The sequence below is a fragment of the Carcharhinus amblyrhynchos genome, chromosome 32, assembly GCF_965287045.1.
Source record: "Carcharhinus amblyrhynchos chromosome 32, sCarAmb.v2.hapA, whole genome shotgun sequence".
Lineage (NCBI taxonomy): Eukaryota > Metazoa > Chordata > Chondrichthyes > Carcharhiniformes > Carcharhinidae > Carcharhinus > Carcharhinus amblyrhynchos.
The window spans coordinates 4,714,486-4,737,365 of NC_137355.1; the positions used below are offsets into that span (position 1 = coordinate 4,714,486).

General features: G+C 44.4%; 1 protein-coding gene across 4 annotated transcripts in view; it reads left to right on the forward strand.

Annotated features, from left to right (window-relative positions):
• The first annotated feature begins 1,464 nt into the window (after positions 1 to 1,464).
• Positions 1,465 to 22,880, forward strand: part of vps13c (vacuolar protein sorting 13 homolog C) — a 298,634-nt gene continuing 277,218 nt past the window's right edge. For all 4 annotated transcript variants that reach the window (XM_080216043.1, XM_080216044.1, XM_080216045.1 and 1 more), the window contains exons 1-4: positions 1,465 to 1,574; positions 8,626 to 8,669; positions 18,778 to 18,820; positions 22,016 to 22,111. In XM_080216043.1, coding sequence (XP_080072169.1) covers positions 1,475 to 1,574; positions 8,626 to 8,669; positions 18,778 to 18,820; positions 22,016 to 22,111 — 283 coding nt within the window. In that variant the 5' untranslated portion in view covers positions 1,465 to 1,474. The remainder of the gene's footprint in view (positions 1,575 to 8,625; positions 8,670 to 18,777; positions 18,821 to 22,015; positions 22,112 to 22,880) is intronic.

Sequence of the window (22,880 nt, forward strand, 5' to 3'; positions counted from 1 at the left end):
TAGCAGGGCAGGCTCGAAGGGCTAGATGGCCTACTCCTGCTCCTATTTTTTATGTTGTTATGTTCTTATGTATATATGCACAGGGGCGGTGTGTGTAGACAGGCAGTGTGTGTGTGTGTGTGTGTGTGTATATATACACAGGGGCGGTGTGTGTAGACAGGCAGTGTGTGTGTGTGTGTGTGTGTATATACACAGGGGCGGTGTGTGTAGACAGGCAGTGTGTGTGTGTATATATATATACACAGGGGCGGTGTGTGTAGACAGGCAGTGTGTGTGTGTGTGTGTATATACACAGGGGCGGTGTGTGTAGACAGGCTGTGTGTGTGTGTGTGTGTGTGTATATATACGCAGGGGCGGTGTGTGTAGACAGGCAGTGTGTGTGTGTGTATATATACACGCAGGGGCGGTGTGTGTAGACAGGCAGTGTGTGTGTGTATATATACACAGGGGCGGAGTGTGTAGACAGGCAGTGTGTGTGTGTATATATACACAGGGGCGGAGTGTGTAGACAGGCAGTGTGTGTGTATATATACACAGGGGCGGTGTGTGTAGACAGGCAGTGTGTGTGTGTATATATACACAGGGGCGGTGTGTGTAGGCAGGCAGTGTGTGTGTATATATACACAGGGGTGGTGTGTGTAGACAGGCAGTGTGTGTGTATATATACACAGGGGCGGTGTGTGTAGACAGGCAGTGTGTGTGTGTATATATACACAGGGGCGGTGTGTGTAGACAGGCAGTGTGTGTGTGTATATATACACAGGGGCGGTGTGTGTAGACAGGCAGTGTGTGTGTGTGTGTATATATACACAGGGGCGGTGTGTGTAGACAGGCAGTGTGTGTGTATATATACACAGGGGCGGTGTGTGTAGACAGGCAGTGTGTGTGTGTGTATATATACACAGGGGCGGTGTGTGTAGACAGGCAGTGTGTGTGTGTATATATACACAGGGGCGGTGTGTGTAGACAGGCAGTGTGTGTGTGTGTATATATACACAGGGGCGGTGTGTGTAGACAGGCAGTGTGTGTGTGTATATATACACAGGGGCGGTGTGTGTAGACAGGCAGTGTGTGTGTGTATATATACACAGGGGCGGTGTGTGTAGACAGGCAGTGTGTGTGTGTGTGTATATATACACAGGGGCGGTGTGTGTAGACAGGCAGTGTGTGTGTATATACACAGGGGCGGTGTGTGTAGACAGGCAGTGTGTGTGTGTATATATACACAGGGGCGGTGTGTGTAGACAGGCAGTGTGTGTGTGTATATATACACAGGGGCGGTGTGTGTAGACAGGCAGTGTGTGTGTGTGTGTATATATACACAGGGGCGGTGTGTGTAGACAGGCAGTGTGTGTGTGTGTATATATACACAGGGGCGGTGTGTGTAGACAGGCAGTGGTCAGGCGGTGCAGTTGTATTAAGTCCTCCGGGCCGCTGGTGGCGCTGTGAGTGCCGTTGCCGCTGTCCCGGGGCGATGGTGTTGGAGGCGCTGGTTGCCGAGCTCCTGAACCGGGGCCTCGGGGATTATGTGGAGAATTTGGACAAATCTCAGCTCAAACTGGGCATCTGGGGAGGTGAGGAGCCGGTGTGGGGGTGTGTGTGCGGAGCGGGGGGCGGGATGCGGGATGCGGGATGCGGGATGCGGCTTGTTCAGCAATGGGGAGTTTGTGTTTCACTCTCCGCCCCGGGAGCGGCAGTTGCTGCAGCTCCTCATTCCAGCCCCAGCCCCTGACAGCAACCAGAGAGAGTATACACTCGCCATATACCCATCGCCCCATATACCCCTCATATACACTCCCCATATACCCCTCATATACACCCCTATATACCCCTCCATATACACCCCCCCATATACCCCTCTTTATATGCCTCTCATATACACCTCCAAATACCCCTCCATATACCACCCCCATATACAACCTCTATATACCCCTCATATACCATTCTATATACTTCTCTCTCCCATATACCCCCCATATACAGCCTCTATATACCCCTCCATATACACCCCCCCATATACCCATCTTTATATGCCTCTCATATACACCTCCAAATACCCCTCCATATACCACCCCCATATACAACCTCTATTTACCCCCCATATACCATTCTATATACTTCTCTCTCCCATATACTCCTCATATACACCCCCCCCCCATTTACCCTCAGCATATAGACCCCTTCATTCCAGCCCCAGCCCCTGACAGTAACTTGGAGTACACCCCCCCCATATACCCCTCATATATACTCTTCATATACACCCTGCCATGTAACCACTTCCATATACCCTCAGCATATAGACCTCTTCATTCCAGTCCCAGCCTGTGACAGCAACTGGAGAGAGAGTACACCCCTATATACCCCTCTAGCTCATATACCCTCTCCATGTAACCCCTTCCATATACCCTCAGCATACCCTTCATTCCAGTCACAGCCTCTGACTGCAACTGGAGAAAGAGTACACCCCCCCATATACCCCTTGCTATATACCCCTCTCCCTCATATACCCCTCATATACACCCCCCATTTGCCCTCTCCATATAATCCCTTCTATATATCCTCAGCATATACATCCTATCATTCCAGCCCCAGCCTCTCATAGCAACTGGGGAGAGAGAGTACATATATCTATCTCTATATGTACTGTGCTGTAATGTTCTATCTTTCTATGTTATATACTCCTCTCCCCCATATACCACTCATTTACTCTCCTATTTACCCCTTCCATGTATCCTCAGCATATAGCCCCCTTCATTCCAGTCCCAGCCCCTCTCAGCAGCTGGAGAGAGAGTACATTCTCCACGTAGCCCTCTCCATGTACCCCTCTTTTCCCCCATGTGCCCCTCATACATCCCCCATGTACCCCATCCATGAAACCCCTTCCATATACCCTCACCGTATATATGTGTATACACCCATTATTCCAGTCCCAGCCCCTCTCAGCAACTGGAGAGAGTGTAGTACACTCCTCCATAATACCCTCCCGCTCATATACCCCTCACCCCCATATACGACTCACCCCTGTGTAGCCCTCATATACATCCCCCATATATCCCTTCCATATGTTCTCATCATATGTACCCCATCATTCCGGTCCCAGCCGCCAACAGCAACAGGAGAGACTGTATAACCACCCATATAGCCCCCCCATACAAGCCCTGTATACCCCCTATAAATACCCCTCATTTACCCACTCCATATACCTCTTCTCCCCATTCAAGTCAAACCTTGCTCATTACTGGAGACAGTGACTTACCCATGTATCTATCTGTATCCCTCTCCCATATACCCCCTTCTATTTACCCCTTTCCCCCTGTATCCCTGATATATCCCCCCTGATGTCAGTCCCTTATAATTGCCTCATATACCCTTGTCCATGTACGCCCTTCCTGCTGTCAAATAGGTTCTTACCATCGTGATCTATAAGGATTGCTACCCTCACTTCCTGTAACCCTATCTGTGTTAGCTTCTGTTTCTTTACCCCAAGTGAAAGCAAGTTCCACATCCTAACCACACTTTGGATAAAGATGTTTCTTGCTGTTTTTTTCCTTCCTCATTTCACTGGCCCTGACCTAGAGTCAGTACAGATGGAGGCCATTTGGACCATTGAGTCTGCACTGACAATAATCCCACTGCAGGCCCCTATTGCCGCAACCTGCCCTAGGTAACTCAGTTTGCCACATACGCTCCAACACTGTCCCAGGCTGCCTTTTGTGGATTCACAGCCATCGAGTATATTCAAGACTGGGATAACTAGAGTTTTGGACACTACGGCAAGTGAGGGATGTGGGGCCTGTGAAGGAAAGTGAGGTTGATGTAGAAGATCAATTATGATTGAACGGTGGAGCAGGCTCAAGGGGCCAAATGGCCTCCTCCTCCTCCTAATTCTGAGGTTTTCTAAAATTTTCAGAAGTGAAATGCTGTTGAGAGTGTCAGGACGTTGCAAACAAGGTAATGTTTAAGTTGATGTATTAGTGTCATAAGTAGGCTTAAATTAACTTAAGTTACTGTGAAAATCCCCTAGTTGCCACACTCTGGCACCTGTTTGTGCATGCTGTGGGAGAATAAAGCATGGCTAATGCACCCAAGCAGCATGTCTTTCGGACGGTGAAGTTCCAAACACCTCCCAGGGAAGCACGCTCCAGACATTCACCACCCTATGTGTAAAAAAAAACTTGCTTTGCACATCTCCCCTAAACTTTTCCCAAGCACCTTAAATGTATGTCCGCTAGTACTTGACTTTTCTACCCTAGGAAAGAGCATCTGACTATCCATTCTTTCCATTTCACTTATAATGTTGTAGACCTCTGTTGGTTTACCCCTCAACCTCTGTTGTTCCAGTGAGAACAAACCGAGTCTCTCCAACCTCTCCTCCTAGTTAATGCCCTCCAGACCAGGCAACATCCTGGTATACCTCTTCTATACCTTCTCCAAAGCATCCACGTCATTTTCTGGTAGAGTGGTGACCAGAATTGTACACCATATTCTAAATGAGGTCTGAATAAGGTCATGCTGCAGCCATGCAGAACCTATCAGTTTTTACACACACACAATTTTATTTTCAAAAAATGACTGGGAAACCGGAGGAAATCTATGCAGACCTGGGGAGAACGTGCAGACTCCTCACAACAGTGACCCAAGTCGGATTTGAACCTGGGTCCCTGGCGCATCAATGCTATGATGTGGATGTGCCGGCGTTGGACTGGGGTAAACACAGTCTGACAACGCCTGGTTTTAGTCCAACCGATTTATTTGATAGTAAACGCACAAGCTTTCGGGTTAGTCCCTTCGTCAGGTGAATGGAGAGTTCTGGCCTCAGACAGAGCATATAAAGCACAGACAGTTTAGAGATTACTGATTAGAATGGTTAGGTGTAAAGATTCGCATTCTAATCAGTAATCTCTAAACTGTCTGTGCTTTATATGCCCTGTCTGAGGCCAGAACTCTCCATTCACCTGACGAAGGGACTAACCCGAAAGCTTGTGCGTTTACTATCAAATGCATCAATGCTAACCAGTGTACTACTGTGCTGCCAAATGATCAGGGAATATAGAAGGTAAAAGGCCTTGAGCTGATGGTGAGCAAAGGGGGCTGCGTTCAGAGTGAGAAATGTGCACTGCCCATTCTCTTGCCTTTTCCCCATAACCTTTGATCCCCTTATCAATCAAGAACCTATTTACCTCTGTCTTAAATACACTCAATGACCCGGCCTCCGCAGCCTTCTGTGCCAATGAATTCCATAGATTCACCACCCAGTGGCTGAAGAAATTTGTTCTCATCTCAGCCCTAAAGTGTTGTCCCTTTACTTTGAGGCTTTGCCCTCGGACCCTAGTCTCGCCTACTAATGGAAGCATCTCCCCACATCCACTCTATCTAAGCCTTCCAGCATTATGTAAGTTTCAATGAGATTCCCTCTCATTCTTCTAAACTCCGTTGAATACAGACCTAGAATCCTGAAACCTGCTTTGTGTTTGATAAGAGATGTCCTCAGCTTTCAAAATTGTTGAGAGAAGACATTTTTAACAGAATATGCAACCAAAATCATGGGAAATGTCTTCCAATGCAGAGAGGTAAAAAAAATCTTTTTGATAGACACTCGGACAGTTTCAATAGAGCAATGAACAGTTTTATACTATAATGAACTTTTGTTGAATTCCCTGTTTTGTTTTAAAACCATATTTTGGATTTCTGATATATATGTTACTGAATTTTTTTTGCAAAAGGCATTGAGTAACTTAATCGTATCATTAACTCGGATCATGAAAGGTTGATGTGCCACATCCCCAGTAAAAAATACTCAACTTTATCAAATTTTGAAACACTTTTAAGGAAAGCATGCTGCAGGAATGAGGCTGATGTAGGCAGGAAGCATACACTTTAGATATGATTCCTGATGAGAAACAGGTACCTTATACCTCAGTGCATCTTTGCAACATCTTTCCAATGATTATGGGATCTGGGATCTCTTATCTCTTCACCCTTTGGCCTCCATATAAGTAACTCATCCAGTTAATACATTCTCCAATGCCTAATGTAAACCCAGGCTGCACAGTACGAAGTTGAGGATTGTTTTCTTGCATGGCTGAGGTTTTGAAATTGGGGTATTTAGATCTAATGAATTTACTGCTGAATGGGAGAGTAAAAAGTCTGACAACACCAGGTTTTAGTCCAACCTATTTATTTGATAATATACTCGCAAGCTTTCGAGGGGTTACCCTCTTCGTCAGGTGAATGGAGAGTTCTGGCCTCAGACAGAGCATATAAAGCACAGACAGTTTAGAGATTACTGATTAAAATGCGAATCCTTACACCTAACCTGCTGTTCAAGACCTGAAGTGGCTGATAATGTGAGTGGTAGGAGCACTGATCACAGTTTAAAGAGATGTGTATTGTCTCCAGACAGTACAGTAAGTGAGGTTTTGCAAACCCAGGCAAGTCACGGGGGTTACAGATAGTGCGACATGAACCCAAGATCCCTGTTGAGACCGTCCTCATGTGTGCGGAACTTGGCTATCAGTCTCTGCTCAGCGACTCTGCGCTGTCGTGTGTTGTGAAGGCCGCCTTGGAGAATGCTTACCCGAAGGTCAGAGGCTGAATGCCCGTGACCACTGAAGTGTTCGCCAACAGGAAGGGAACAGTCTTGCCTGGTGACTGTCGAGCGATGTTCATTCATCCGTTGTCGTAGCGTCTGCATGGTCTCCCCAATGTACCATGCTTCGGGACATCCTTTCTTGCAACGTATCAGGTAGACAATGTTGGCCGAGTTGCAAGAGTATTTACCATGTACCTGGTGGATGGTATTCTCACGTGTGATGATGGTATCCATGTCGATGATCCGGCATGTCTTGCAGAGGTTGCTGTGACAGGGTTGTGTGGTATTGTGGTCACTGTTCTCCTGAAGGCTGGGTAGTTTGCTGCGAACAATGGTCTGTTTGAGGTTGTGTGGTTGTCTGAAAGCAAGAAGTGGGGGTGTGGGGATGGCCCTGGCGAGATGTTCGTCTTCATCAATGATATGTTGAAGACTCCGGAGAAGATGTCGTAGCTTCTCCGCTCCGGGGAAGTACTGGACGACGAAGGGAACTCTGTCCACTGTGTCCCGTGTTTGTCTTCTGAGGAGATCGGTGCGGTTTTTCGCTGTGGCGCATCGAAACTGTCGATCTATGAGTCGAGCACCATATCCTGTTCTTACGAGGGCATCTTTCAGGGTCTGGAGGTGTCTGTCACGATCCCTTCCTGTTGGCGAACACTTCAGTGGTCACGGGCATTCAGCCTCTGACCTTCGGGTAAGCATTCTCCAAGGCGGCCTTCACAACACACGACAGCGCAGAGTCGCTGAGCAGAGACTGATAGCCAAGTTCCGCACACATGAGGACGGTCTCAACAGGGATCTTGGGTTCATGTCGCACTATCTGTAACCCCCGTGACTTGCCTGGGTTTGCAAAACCTCACTTACTGTACTGTCTGGAGACAATACACATCTCTTTAAACTGTGATCAGTGCTCCTACCACTCACATTATCAGCCACTTCAGGTCTTGAACAGCAGGTTAGGTGTAAGGATTCGCATTTTAATCAGTAATCTCTAAACTGTCTGTGCTTTATATGCTCTGTCTGAGGCCAGAACTCTCCATTCACCTGACGAAGAGGGTAACCCCTCGAAAGCTTGCGAGTATATTATCAAATAAATAGGTTGGACTAAAACCTGGTGTTGTCAGACTTTTTACTGTGTTTACGCCAGTCCAACGCCGGCATACCCACAGAATGGGAGAGTGTCAGTACACTCATTAGATTTCTACTGTATTTTTCAATACTTGTTGTCTTTCGGACAGCACAGTGGTTAGCACTGCTGCCTCACAACGCTAGGGATCCGGGTTCAATTCCCAGCTTGGGTTGCTGTCTGTGCAGAATCTGCACATTTTCCCTGCATCTGCTTGGATTTCTTCTGGATGCTCCATTTCCTCCCGCAGTCTGAAAGACATTCTGGTTAGGTACATTGACCATGCTAAGTTCTCCCTCAGCGTACCCGAAATGGTGCCGACTGGGGGAATTTCACAGTAACTTCATTGCTGTGATAATAGAAGCCTACTTTTGACTAATAAATAGAACTTTAACTGAATTGATGCAGTGCATGTTGTAAATGGAACACAGTGCGCACTAATGATGGAGAAAGTGAATGTTTAATGTGGTAGTTAAGGTGCCAATCAAGTGAGCTGCTTTGCACTGTCCAACTTGAGTGTCGTTAGAGCTCCAGGCAAGTTGAGAATATTCTATCACACTCTTGCGTCTTATAGATGGTGAACCAGCTATGGAAGCTGTAGAATTACAAGCCCCTAACCTGCACTTGTAGTTATATGGCTGGTTCATTTCAGTTTCTGGCCAACGGTAACCCTCGTTAGTTCGATGAAGATTGAGAAAAGGCAGTGAGCCAAGACACAAGTCGCAGAATTGTGGCTAAAAGCTGTCGCTTGTGTGAGTTGCACAGTGAAAGTAGTGGTTTTGGGTTTTTTGAACTGCCGCATTTCTGTAAATGTTAAAAGCAATTTTCTGTAATTATAGGAAAGAGTTGATTTAAGACTTATTACATAATTACAGTCAATGCAAATTTAATTACTGTTATTTTATTGCAGGAAATGTCGTCCTTGATAACTTGAAAGTCAAAGAAAATGCACTGGTAAGTACCTAATTTTATAAATTTCTGTTTCTCTTGTTTTTTTAAAAAAAATTATTCTGAAAGCTGTCGCGTTTGTGGTTGGGAGCAAGCAGGACTGGGATTCCTTGGAATGGGAAGCCTTGTGCTAAGGGGATTTATTGGATGTCCTGCATCAGCTTTCCCAAAAAAATTCCTGATGTCATGGTGTTGAACCATTTGAGCACAGAAGGAAGCTATTCAGCTCATTGCATTGCACCGGCTGTCCGAAGGAGCAATTCATGTCATGTCGTTTCTCCACATCCTGATACATTCCTCCTTTTCAGATATTTAAAAAGTTTAGAAAATGTTGAGAAGTGAATGGTACAGACTAGAGACCACTCTGCCTATCGTGACTGAGCCAGCTGAAAAATGAGCCACTTGGCCTGTGGTTCTGCAGGTGACGGGTCGTCAGAGACCTTTTTAAATGATTTGTGAGTTTCTGCCTCTTCTCACGTTGTGAGTTCCAGAAGTTGACTTCTCCCAGTCAATTATTTTTACTCTGGATTGTTCCTAGTTTTTTTTTTCCATAACCAACCTCAACCTATGATCTCTGTCCCATAAATGTCCTCCTCGTGACGCTTGATCCACTTGGGCCACCTCATTCCCAAGAACCACGTCTACTTGTGTCTCCTTTCTTGATGGACTGGAAACTTAGAGCTGTAGAACATTTTTCAGAAAACATTTTAAGAACTCTTAGTGCCCTTTGACATTACTATTGGCCCAGTCTGCATCTGGGTAAATAAAGAACTCTGTTTGTATTCTATAATTCTTGCATCTAGAATCAGAACTCCTAAGTGCAAAAAGAGGCCATTTGCCCCATTGAAACTGCACCAACAAAAGAACATCCCATCCAGGTCTGACTCTGTACCCTATCTCTGTAATCCTGTACATTTACCATGGCTAATCATTTAACCTACACACTGGAGCACATGGAGGAAACCCACACAGACATGGGGAGGACATGCCAACCCCACACAGACAGTGACCCACGGTTGGAATTGGACCTGGGTCCCTGGTGCTGTGAGGCAGCAGTGCCACCCTATCTGTGATTTTTCTTGCAAATTTGTTCCTCCATGTTGGGGGTCACCAATCTTTGATCAGAAGTCTTTCTCACTAAATAAAAAATGTCACAAGCTGCTTTAACATATTTTTAAAAGCTGGGAGTGGGTCAGGCAGGATTGATTTGCTTTTTTGCCAGCTCTGGTCACTCATCTTCTAATCACTTCTTTATCCTGATGTACAACCCATGATTATCCATATAATCTGTGCTATGATCCTGGAGGGTCCAGGCTGGATTTTGGCAAAAGGAAGCTGAGTTAAGTCAAACAAAACTTTGTTGGAGGTGATTGGAGACAGCTGGGGTGAGGCTCAGTTTGCAGTGGCAATTTGCTGGTGAGTGGGCCTATGCTTTTGTATTGTTATTGTCAATGTGGTGATGGCTGCCACGATGGTATGGTGGTGAGCACCGCTCAGCACCAGTGACCTGGGTTGGATTCCCAGGGTGACTCAGGTGACTGTCTGTGTGGTGTTTGCACATTCTCCCCATCTCTGCATGGGTTTCTTATGGGTGCTCCGATTTTCCCCTCACACTCCAAAGATTTTTCTGGGACGGGACTTAGTTCAAAGAATCCCTTGTTCGAACTAGTTGTGTTATTTTTCTTTTGTATTTTTGTTGTCTTAGGGAATCCTTACTTGTTTTGAGAAAGTACAGGCACATCATGTATCCTGGAAAAGATTGGGCTGTTTTATTGTCATTGGTGTCTTGGGTGTTACTGGGGGAATGATGTTCTGATGCACATCCGGGTGTAGCTGATATATTGTTTGGTGTCTTGCCTTGTTTGGCTAATCCCCTATTTTGGTTTGGCTGTGTGGATCGTTGCAGTGGTTGTTTGAGTGCTTGACTTGTGGGAGGGTTGGTGGGCATATTATTCGGTTGCTGGGGTTTCTCTGGGGAGAGGAATGGGTTAAATCTTGTTGATAATGGGGCCTCAACAGCACTTTTAGTGTACCAAGGAAAAGGGTAGTTTGCTTTGTTCAGTGTATAGCAGTGCTGTGAGTATTCTTGGCTTATTAGCCCTTATTTTGGGGTGTCGTTGAGCAGGTGAGGGCAGTAGTGGCTGTGTTTATCCAGGGCAGGTGGAGGGCATATTGGATGGGGAAAGAGGTTTGTCTTCTGTCAACAGCAGTCCAGAAGCTCTCTTTCTGGACTGCTCTCTCCCCGAGATTTGGTTCCTCTGTGGATGTCTCACCCTGTTGTTGCAGGGCCTGAGTGCGAGTCTGGGGACTTCGGGTCAGTGTTGTTGGAGTCTCTCCAGTTGGGAGATTGGGCTGGTTGAAGGAGTAGGTTATCTCCTCTTATGTGGAGTCTTCCAGTCTGTCCATCTTCTAGGTTTGGGTGCCCTTTCTGGCAAAGGGGGCTGGAGGGGGGAGTGGCGGGGGGGTTCTCTTTCTCTCTCTCTCTCTCTCTCTCTCTCTCTCTCTCTCTGTTTCTCTTTCTCTCTCTCTCTCTGTTTCTCTTTCTCTCTCTCTCTCTGTTTCTCTTTCTCTCTCTCTCTGTTTCTCTTTCTCTCTCTCTCTCTCTGTTTCTCTTTCTCTCTCTCTTTCTCTCTCTCTCTCTCTCTCTCTGTTTCTCTTTCTCTCTCTCTCTTTCTCTTTCTCTCTCTGTTTCTCTTTCTCTCTCTCTCTGTTTCTCTTTCTCTCTCTCTCTCTGTTTCTCTTTCTCTCTCTCTCTGTTTCTCTTTCTCTCTCTCTCTGTTTCTCTTTCTCTCTCTCTCTCTGTTTCTCTTTCTCTCTCTCTCTGTTTCTCTTTCTCTCTCTCTGTTTCTCTTTCTCTCTCTCTGTTTCTCTTTCTCTCTCTCTCTGTTTCTCTTTCTCTCTCTCTCTGTTTCTCTTTCTCTCTCTCTCTGTTTCTCTTTCTCTCTCTCTGTTTCTCTTTCTCTCTCTCTCTGTTTCTCTTTCTCTCTCTCTCTCTGTTTCTCTTTCTCTCTCTCTCTGTTTCTCTTTCTCTCTCTCTCTGTTTCTCTTTCTCTCTCTCTCTGTTTCTCTTTCTCTCTCTCTGTTTCTCTTTCTCTCTCTCTCTGTTTCTCTTTCTCTCTCTCTCTGTTTCTCTTTCTCTCTCTCTCTGTTTCTCTTTCTCTCTCTCTCTGTTTCTCTTTCTCTCTCTCTCTCTCTCTCTGTTTCTCTTTCTCTTTCTCTCTCTCTCTCTCTCTCTGTTTCTCTTTCTCTCTCTCTCTCTCTCTCTCTCTCTCTCTCTGTTTCTCTTTCTCTCTCTCTCTGGCTTCCTTTGTTTATCTAATGGGTAAGGTACTGATACAGGCTCCAATTTGTTATAGTTAATCCTGGAGTGTTTCTCTTGGTTTGTTGGGGGAAGGAGGAGGGTCACATTTCTCCCCAAGATACCTTGTTGATGGGTGTCTGGATGATTCTTCTCCTCAGTGGAAAATACTTTAAATTTTCTGATAATGGGGAGCCTGATTGGTGCCACTGATGTAGCTGGAAAGACGGGAGGTTTGTAATGCTGCGAGGTTTGTGAATCTTTGGCTTATTGGTTCCTGGACATGAGAGCGTGTGCTGCCACACCACACCTGTTCGCGGTACCCTAAGGTTCCCCTTTATCTGGGTTATTATTTAATTGCTTGGAGGACCTGGGACGTGAGTGAGGTCCCAAGGGAATGTGTATATATATTATGTAGTTGTGTCTTATCCTGTGGAGAAGAATGGGCACCATGGGGGCTGTGTGCTTATCCTGAGATCTCTTCTTTGTATCCTTTCTTTATCAGTATGAGAGGAGACCACCAAGTACGATTGCAATGATTGATAATTGGAATTATTTGTATGAATATTCGTCAGTCTTTCCTGTATGTTTGTGGAATAATGGGCACTCTGTACCATACTGGGTTTTGTAGATTTTGGGGATTTATTGCATTTTGTGGTAATTGTAAAACGGAAAACTTCAAATAAGTTGAATAATAATATTCAAATAAATTCTTTAAAAATGGATGGATAGATGCAAATTAAATATTTAGCTGTTATAACTATATTAGCATACCATATTTAATATCAGGAAATCTGATCTTGCCTTTATTTCAACGTGGTACTTGATACACGGTGTCCACCAGTGCTGTGAAATTTGGTTTATATTTGGAGAGGGTAACTCGAATTGAGTCGCTCAGTTGTTTATCAGTCAGCTGGGTTTGAAACTACAGAAAAGAATCAACTCTGCCATGCGAACAGGGTAGCCATGTGATCGGGACAGCATGCTGGCACAGTGGTTAGCACTGCTGCCTCACAGTGCCAGGGACCTGGGTTTGATTCTGGCCTCAGATCACTCAGTCTGGAGTTTGCATGTACTCCCCGGGTGCTCCGGTTTCTTGCCACAGTCCAAAGATGTGCAGGTTAGGTTGATTGGCCATGCTAAATTGACCATAGCATCAGCAGGATTAGCAGAGGCAATATGTGGGGTTACGCGAATGGGGCCTGAGTGGGATTGTGGTTGGTGCATACTCGATGGGCCAAATGCTTCTGCACTGTAGGGATTCTATGATTCTCCATGTCCATAAAACTCAAACAGCAGTTGCTGGGTATCATGTTTTCTGTTGAATGTCATTTTGAAGATTGGTGATCTGTATTTGCAGAGAGGCAGAATTCAGGTTAAGCAGCGAGCTTGCTTGTTCAGAAATGTCACTGCACATCGACTTCCATGAAAGGATTTGGAATAAACATCACTTGGCTCTAGCTGCTGAAAATCACAAACTCTGCTGTTGAAACCTTGGCCAAGAAATCAGTGTACCTGCCAATGCCTAAAACCCAGCTTCGTTTTATAAGAATCGTAAGATATTGTGATATTCTTATGTTCTTATGTCATAATATTTCAGAGCAGGAATAGGCTATCTGGCCCCTCAAGCCACTGTTCCAGAAAGTTGGCCTGTACTGGTCCTGTATCCAGCAGCTTTCTTTGTCCCTGATGGTCTTGTTTCCATGTTTGGAAAATACTTTCCCTTCTTTTAAGATCGTTCTGGGCTTCTGCATTTTTTCCGACACCCGTTTGTGAATTTGGCTTCTCCCGCGATTCTTGTTTTACACAACTTGTTGGCTTGTAGCTGTTTGGTGTCAATGTGAAACTTAATGTGAGCTACTGAAAGACAGATAGTGATCGACATATTGTTGACCCCTGCTCTGCATCTTTCCCACTGGGTGGCCTAAAGACTGTACTGAGCCATGTCATTGCATGTTATTTGTTCTTGGCTCTCGGCAAATTGATTCTGTTTGCAGCTCCTCTGGGACACCCCCTCTCCAGCGCAGCAACATTATCTTTAATCAATACTGTCACCACTGAATGTTTGAAATCTTCTAGAACAGCTTTCCAAGGCTGTTTTGTCCATTTTGTGTGGCGATTTCTTTAGCCAGTACCTGTGTAGCATGTTGAGAACATTGGGTGATTGATTTTCTCCTACGCATATGACTGAATTGGTAACTTTGAAATCTGCTCATGATTGAAGTAGAATGTGTTATTTATATTCCTGCTAGCCCAAGAATAAAATGGCTAGATGCAGAAGTTAGTTTATAAATTCATGAGATATAGGAGCGGAATTAGGCCATTCGGCCCATCGAGTCCACTCTGCCATTCGATTATGGCTGATTTGCTTCTCATCCCCATTTTCCTGCCTTCTCCCCATAACTTTTCAACCCGTTAACAATTAAAAATCTATCTATTAAATTTATTCACTGTCCGAGCATCCACCGCACTTTGGGGTAGCAAATTTCACAGATTCACAACCCTTCAAGGGAAGTAGTTTCTCCTGAGCTCTGTTTTAAATTTGCTAACCCTGATTCTAAGACTAGACCTCTCGTCCTAGAATGCCCATCAGTGGAAGCATCTGCTCCATATCTACTTATCCATACCTTTTATCATGAATATCTCAATGTGACCACCTCGTTCTTCTAAATTCCAGAGAGTATAAGCCTAAACTGTTCAATTTCTCTTCATACGACAAAGCCCTCATCTCTGGAATCAATCTAGTGAACCTCCTGTAGCTGCTTCCAATGCCACTACATCTTTCTCAAATACAGGGACCAGAATTGTGCACAATACTGTCGGTGCGGCCTCATCAATGTTTTATATAGTTGCAATAATACTTCCTTATCTTGATATTCTATTCCTTTAGCTATAAACGCCAACATTCCATTCACTTCCTTCATTATCTCCTTTACCTGCATGCTAGTTTTCTGTGACTCATGCCTCTGCACCAGGAACCCTGAAGTCTCTCCCCATTTAGATAATAAGTTGCCTTCCCACTTTTGCGCCCAAAATGCATGACCTAGTTTAGTAAAATTGATCACCATTTTACATGCTGAACGAAGCACAGCAAAGTGTGACTGAGAGCCATGGTTGTTAGCATCACAGTGTGAACATAATTCCTGCTGAAGACTCTAACAGCAGTGTAATTCTCATTTTGGTGGTAATGCAGGTGTTATGCACAGAATTTATGTGATCCCTTCAAGCCCATAATCAGGATTTTTGTGTGTAAGTTTGTGTATTCCCTTACATTCAGATTAATTTTTCCTAATAAATGATTTCTAGATGCATGTTTTTTAATGAATTTTGGGGATACAGTTTAAAAATAAGGGGTTTCCCATTTAAGACAGAGGTAAGAAGATTTTTGTTTTGAGGGTCATGAAACTTTGAACTTTCTTTGGGTCGCTGTCTGTAAAGAATTTGCACTTTCTTCTTGCATCTAAATGGGTTTCCTCTGAGTGCTCCGTTTTTCCTTCCAAATTTCAAAGATGTCCGGGATAGGTGGATTGGCCATTCTAAATTGTTCCTCAGTGTCAGAGGAACTAGCTCAGGTAAGTCCATGGGGTTATGGGGATAGGGCCTGGGTGGGATTGTGGTTGGTGCAAACTTGATGGGCCGAATGGCCTCCTTCTGCACTATCGGATTCTGAGTTCCAGGAATTCACCACCCTTTACAAGTAGTAGTTCCTCTTTCCTATTTCACTCTGGTTCTTGATTCTCTGACAAAAGCAAACAGCTTCTCCACATCTATTTTGTCAATACCTCTGAGTCTTGAAGGTTTCGATCAAGTTGCCTCTTTCTTATTCTTCTAGACTCTAGTGGATACAAACCTAACCTCCCAGTCTTTCTTAAGTCAGCCTAATCATTCCTGACATTTGGAAAATGTCCTAAGTAGGTTCATAATCATTAAAATCTTTGAAGGAGGTGCTAAGAGAAGGAGGGTGGAGGGTCTTGGAGAGAATTCCAGAGCATGGGGCTTCAGGAGCTAAAGCTGTAGTGAACTGGACAGTGAACGTAGAAACATGGGAGTTGGAGCAGGAGTACACCATTTGGCCCTGCTCCACCATTCGATAAGATCATGGCTGATCTGATTGTGGTTGCAAGTCCACTCTCCTGCTTGTTCCCCATAATCCTTGACTCCTTTGTTGATCAATAATCTGTCTACCTCCACCTTGAATAAATTTAATGATCCAACCTCTACTACCTTCTGGGGAAGAGAATTCCACATTTTAATGACTGTCTAAGAGAGAGAAATTCTCCTCATCTCTGTCTTAAAAGGGATTATTTATTGTCAAATAAATATTATTTATTCTCTCTCATTCTCAAACTGTGACCCCGAGTTCTGGTCTTTTCCCCAGAAGAGGAAGCATCTTTTATACCCACCATGTCCCGTTCCTCAAGATAGAGTATGTTTCAATATTTCTTCCTCTTATTCTTCAAAACTCCAATGGATAAAGCCCCAACTTAAGACAAGTCCTTCATCCAAAGAATAAACTGATTGAACCTCTTTTGAAAGCAATTATATATTTTTTCAAATGAGCCCAAAAACTGTTGAAAACGTTCCCAATGTGGCCTCACCAAGGTCCTGTGCAGCTGCAATAAGACTTCCCCATTTCTATATTCCATTCCTCTTGGAATGTTTATTGCATTTACCTTCCTAATCGCTTGCTGTGTCTGCACCTGAATCTAATGTGAGTCATTGATTAGCACACCCAGATTCCTGTGTAGCACTGAGTTCTGCAATCTCTTGCTCTGTAAATGATACATTGCTTTTCTATTCTTTTTGCCAAGACCCACAAGTTCATATTTTCTCACATTATACTCCCACCTTTTTGTGCACTCACTTAACCTGTCCATGTAGGATTGCAAATCCTCTACCTCCTCTTGATGACTTACTTCCTTACCTATTTTGGTGGAATTGGAGATTTAGCTACCATACATTTGATTCCTTTATCCGAGTCATTGATATAGATCGTAAATAGTTAAGGACTCAGCACTGATCACTGTGATGCTCCACTAGTTACAGATTGCCAGTTGAAAAATTCTCATTTATCCCTGGTCTCTTATTAGCTAATCAATCCTTTACCCATGCCAATATGTTACCCCTAACACCATATGCTCCTGTAGTAACCTTTGATGTGGCACCCTATCAAATACCTTTTGGAAATCCATTGGTTCCCCTTTGGACACCTTGAATGTTACTTTGGCAAGAGACTCTAAACAGATTAGTGGTTTTCTGTTCACAATGTCATGTTGGCTGTGCATGATCATGTGATTTTTAATATCCTGCTAAAGCCTTGATAATGGATTCTCGGATTTTGCCTGTGACAAATGCTAAGCTGATGACAGACTTTGGAAATGAATGGTGTGGATGGATGGTAAGAATAGCAGTTTGCAAAGGGAAGGAGACAGTACATGAGAGAACCATTTGGGTGTTGAGCGAAATTTTAAAATAGCAATACTACGCTGGCACAGTGCTTAGCACTGCTGCCTCGCAGCACCAGGGAGCCGAGTTTCATTCCTGGCTTGGGTCACTGTCTGTGCAGAGTCTGCATGTTCTCCCCATGTCTGTGTGGGTTTCCTTCGTGTGCACTGGTTTCCTCCCATAGTCCAAAAGACGGTTAGGTGCATTGGCCATGCTAAATACTGTCTGTGTACCTGAACAGGCAATGGTAGTGTGAAGTCACTTTCACAGTGACTTCATTGCAGTGTTAAGGTAAGCCCGCTTGTGACACTTCTTAAAAAAAATCTAAACTAACATGCTAAATAAATGTAAAAAACTGAAAATGAATTTCATAAACTACTATTTTAACAAAAAAATTCCTTTAGAGCTCATTTAAACATATCAGGCCTTGTTTTCAAAACTCCTTTGATGATATTTTGAAATTACTCTGACAGGTTTACTTGGGCAGAATCCTATTATAAATATGGATGAAAGATTTTCGAATTGAGGCTATGTTTTAAGTTTATTTATTAGTGTCACAAATCGGCTTACATTAATACTGCAATGAAGTTACTGTGAAAATCCCCTCGCCGCTACACTCCGGCGCCTGTTTGGGTACGCTGAGGGAGAACTTAACATGGCCGATGTACCCAACAAGCACTGCACTGAAGTTACTGTGAAAATCCCTTAATTGTCACACTCAGACTGTTGGGGGGGAGACCGGAGCACCAAAGGAAATCCACGCAGACACGGCAAGAATGTACAAATTCCACACAGTGACCCAAGCTGGGAATCGAACCCAGGCCCCTGATGCTGTGAGGCAGCAGGGCGAACCACTGTGCCATCATGCTGCCCATGGTGATTCTTGTGTGGGGAGCCTGCAGCTCATATTGCTTCTGAATTCTTCTACTGCCCTCTGTTTTGATCATAGAATCCCTACCGTGCAGAACGAGGCTATTTGGCCTATTGAGCCTGCACTTACAACAATTCTACCCAGGCTCTATCCCCATAACCATTTACTCTAACTAGTTCCCCAGTCACTAAGAGGCAATTTAGCATGGCTAATCAACCGAACTGTTTGGACTATGGGAGAAAATCGGAGCACCCGGAGGAAACACATGCAGGCACAAGGAGAAAGTACAAACGTCACACGGACAGTCGCCTGAGGCTAGAATTGAACCTGGGTCCCTGGCACTGAGGCAGCAATGCTAACCACTCTGCCACCATGCTGCCCCAAATGATATTTGATTATATTCAGGTTTGGTGAGAGTTTTGTTCAAATATGTACGTTTGTTTGTATTTTCCATTCTACCAAAATTACTATTTTGTTTTCTGTTCTTTCTTCCCAAACAGAATGATTTGGATGTCCCTTTCAAAATCAAGGCTGGACAGATAGGTATGTTATTTGTCTTTGAGAGTTACCGGGCTGCGGCGTTTTGCTTTGCTCTCGAACTTTGGCTAAACTTGCAGCTTTGTCAAAGTTTTGATTATCTAAATAGCTATCCCTCTTAATTTTTCTACTCGGCAACTGTAAAACAATTATCTACAGAATGTTAATATTTCACATAGTTTGGTCTTTCATTGGTAAAATTATGCTTGTTTGCAGTGGGCTAAGTTGAGTCGTATTGTGTATTGCCTTTTTGATCCAATCGAGTAGTGCGTGAGTTTTTTTTAGTGTAAAATATGTTTTAAATTGTGTACAAATTGCAGACAAGCTATGGAACCAGCATTATTTTCCATAATGTGGGGATTTCTTTGAAGGAATAATTGAATTACAGGTCAGAAGCAGCTGGGGAAGCAAAGAATTCCTACAGTGCATAAGGGGGCCATTTGATGCATTCAGCACAGACAACAACCACAGCCAGACCCTATCCCTGTTAAAATGTTTATTTATTAGTGTCACATGCAGACTTACATTAGTACTGCAATGAAGTTCCTGTGAAAATCCTCTTGCTGCCAAATTTCAGTGCCTGCTCAGGTACACTGAGGGAGAATTTAGTGTGGCCAATGCACCATGAGCTTGTAATTCAGCCTGAGGTGGCAATCCTTCAAACAGAAAAAAACCCTACAAATGGTTAGCTCAAAGATTCCACTTTTTGAAAGCAAGTGGGAACTCCTTGTCCACCTAAGAATAATATTGCTTGTTAAACAAAGAACAAAGAGCAACCCAGCACGGGAAACAGGCCCTTCGGCCCAACGAGCCCGCGCCGCCGCATCGCCCTACACCTATTCTACCCTGCATGTCTACGAATGGGACCCTACTCAGTCAGATTCAGGGAAGAAATAGTGTCAATTTGGTGGAAACCAATTAGCCTAAGAGCACATCTTTGGGGTGTGGGAGGAAACCGGAGCGCCCGGAGGAAACCCACGCAACCACAGGGAGAATGCGCAAACTCCCACAGACACAGGCCCAAATCCATGTATCTGCACAGCTAGCAGTGCTAGTCACTGAGCTGTTGTGGCGCCCGTCTATCGGTCCAGGATCAAGCACACACACCGACATGAAGTACTAGGCCACTCCTGGACTTCCAAGAGCAGCCCACGCACGACCCGCCGTGTGCATGCCCCTCGCTTGACACGAGGTGGACCTCCACCTGTGGAATAAAGACAAAAAATATTAATCATACAGCCTGCCCTTCCGGTGTCTCCCGAGGTTTAACCCTATTTAATAGCCCCTACCATATCCCTCCATTCTTGTTTCACTCATGTGCCTATCTGACTGCATCTTAAATGAGTCCAACGTTCCTGCCTCCACCACCCTACTCGGTAGCGCATTCCAGACCCCCACAACTCTCTGCGTAAAGAACCTTCCTCTTACCTCCAAATTATACCTCCCCCCCTCACCCTTAAGTGATGACCTCTTGTGTTCGTACCCAGTCTAGGGAGCAGTCTCTCACTATTAACTGTATCTATTCCCTTCAGTATCTTATATACCTCTATCATGTCCCCTCTCAATCTCCGTCTTTCCAAGGAGAATAGCCCCAGTCTCTTCGATCTCTCCTCGTAACCCAGTCCCCTCATGCCAGGCAACATCCTGGTAAACCTCCTCTGCACCCTTTCCAGAGACTCCACATCCTTCCGGTAATAAGGTGACCAGAACTGGACGCAGTACTCCAAATGCGGTCTAACCAACGTTCTGTATAACTGAAGCATTAGACGGCAGCTTTTATACTCTAAGCCCCTTCCTATAAAGGCTAACATCCCATAAGCCTTCCTAACAACATTCTCCACTTGTGACGCAACCTTCATGGATTTGTGAACCTGCACTCCCAGGTCCCTCTGTACGTCTATACTCCTAATCGGCCTACCTTTTATCACATAGCTCCTCTCTGCATTATTCCTTCCAAAATGCATCACCTCGCATTTGTCAGGATTAAATGCCATCTGCCACCTATCTGCCCACTGCACCAACCTATCTATATCCTGTTGTATCACCTGACAATCCAGTTCTGTACCCGCCAACCCTGCCATCTTGGTGTCATCAGCAAACTTGCTGATCACACCACCTACTCCCTCTTCTAAGTCATTTATGTAGACTACAAAGAGGAGAGGTCCCAGTACCGAGCCCTGCGGCACACTGGTCACTGGCCTCCAGCCCGACAAGGTACCCTCCACAACTACCCTCTGTCTCCTATTTCCCAACCAGTTCTCAATCCACCTAGCTACCTGGCCTCGTATCCCATGCGCCTTAACCTTTTCTACCAGCCTACCGTGAGGGACTTTGTCAAACGCCTTACTGAAATCCATATAGATGACATCAACGGCTCTCCCATCGTCAACCGTTTTTGTCACCTCCTCAAAGAATTCCACCAGATTCGTAAGGCAAGACCTCCCTCTAACAAAGCCATGTTGCGTATCCCTAATCAGATCGCAACGCTCCAAATGCTCATAATCTGTTAATCTGTTCCCTACTTGTAAGATAGTATTGTCCATTAGATTCATTGTGCTTTGCAAAAGAAATTTGACAAATATTCATTTTAATTGTTGGAAATCTGTCTGACACTTAAGGATGTTGAAAGTTGAAGCTTTCTAAGCAATTGCCATGGAGATTGGGGCAACAGTGCTTCCACAGGGTCCTAATGGGCATCTTTATAGAACCATAGAAATCATAGAAACCCTACAGTGCAGAAAGAGGCCATTTAGTCCATTGAGTCTGCACTGACCGCAATCCCACCCATTCCCTACATATTTAATGCAAATCCTTCGAACCTACACATCTCAGAATACTAAGGGGCAATTTTAGCATGGCCAATCAACCTAACCTGCACATCTTTGGAGTGCAGTAGGAAACCCACTCAGACACGAGGAGAATGTGCAAACTCTACATAGATAGTGATCCAAGCCGGGAATCGAACCCCAGTCCCTGGAGCTGTGAAGCAGCAGTGGTAACCACTGCTATTATGCCGCCCTATCTTTAACCATGTGTCCGGTCTTCAGCGATTACAGGGTTGGAAGATTTGAGCTAGATATGATATGTAATTCCCTTTGACTTAGTCTCTTTAGAATCTGGTGTTTTTAATGTACAAATGAGCCAGTGTTACTAGTGCTGAGTATGTGTCATGTTTCTGGTTCCTTTTGATTTCATTCATAGACAAGCTTACATTGAAGATTCCATGGAAGAACCTGTACAGTGAAGCTGTGGTTGCTACCCTGGATGGTTTGAACCTTTTAGTTGTTCCAGAAGGAAGTAAGTAATGTTACAGTTCTGTTCATTTTAATGTTAATTTGTGGAGTCAACATAATAAATAGTTCTTCAAACTGACCAATAGTTACACCATATGGAATCTTTAGTTTGAACATCATTTAAGTTGGCTGTTTTTGCCTTTAATGTGTTGCGCAAGTTAAGTGCTTTGACTTGTTGGATCAGTTAATATGAATTGTCACACACAGTGATGATTGAAAGTGGTTTAAGATTATGGTTGGTGTAGTACTGGAGATTTCAATACATCAGCTCCTCCCTCCAAGATGTGCCCAGTATGTAGATTGTCACAACGCAGTGATCACTGACCACTTGCGTGCGAGCAGATCTTTCATTGCTCAATTGGATGTTAAACAGACTCTGTAAGAGCCTGCCCCACCCCTTCCCCACACCTGACAACATTTTTGTAACACACAAACAAAAGCGTTGAGAGAGGATGTCTTTTTTCAATGTTTTCAATGTTTTTCAATGTTTTCAATGTTTTCTCTCCCTGGTTAGCTCCCAGCACTGTCTTAGCAATTAATCTTCAATTCCTGAAGATATCAGGATAATTCTTGAATGTTGGCAACACTATTTAGGATCAAAGGAATGGAGTACAACAATAACTTGCTTTTTTTTAACATAACCTACATACCAGTTATTTTAAAATGGTTTGAGGGTTAAAGTTTGCTTTAAAGCAGCTAAGCTCCTCAGACCAGACCCATGTTCGGTTGCGAATCAAGAATCGAATATTACTAATGTGCATGAAGGAAGGAAA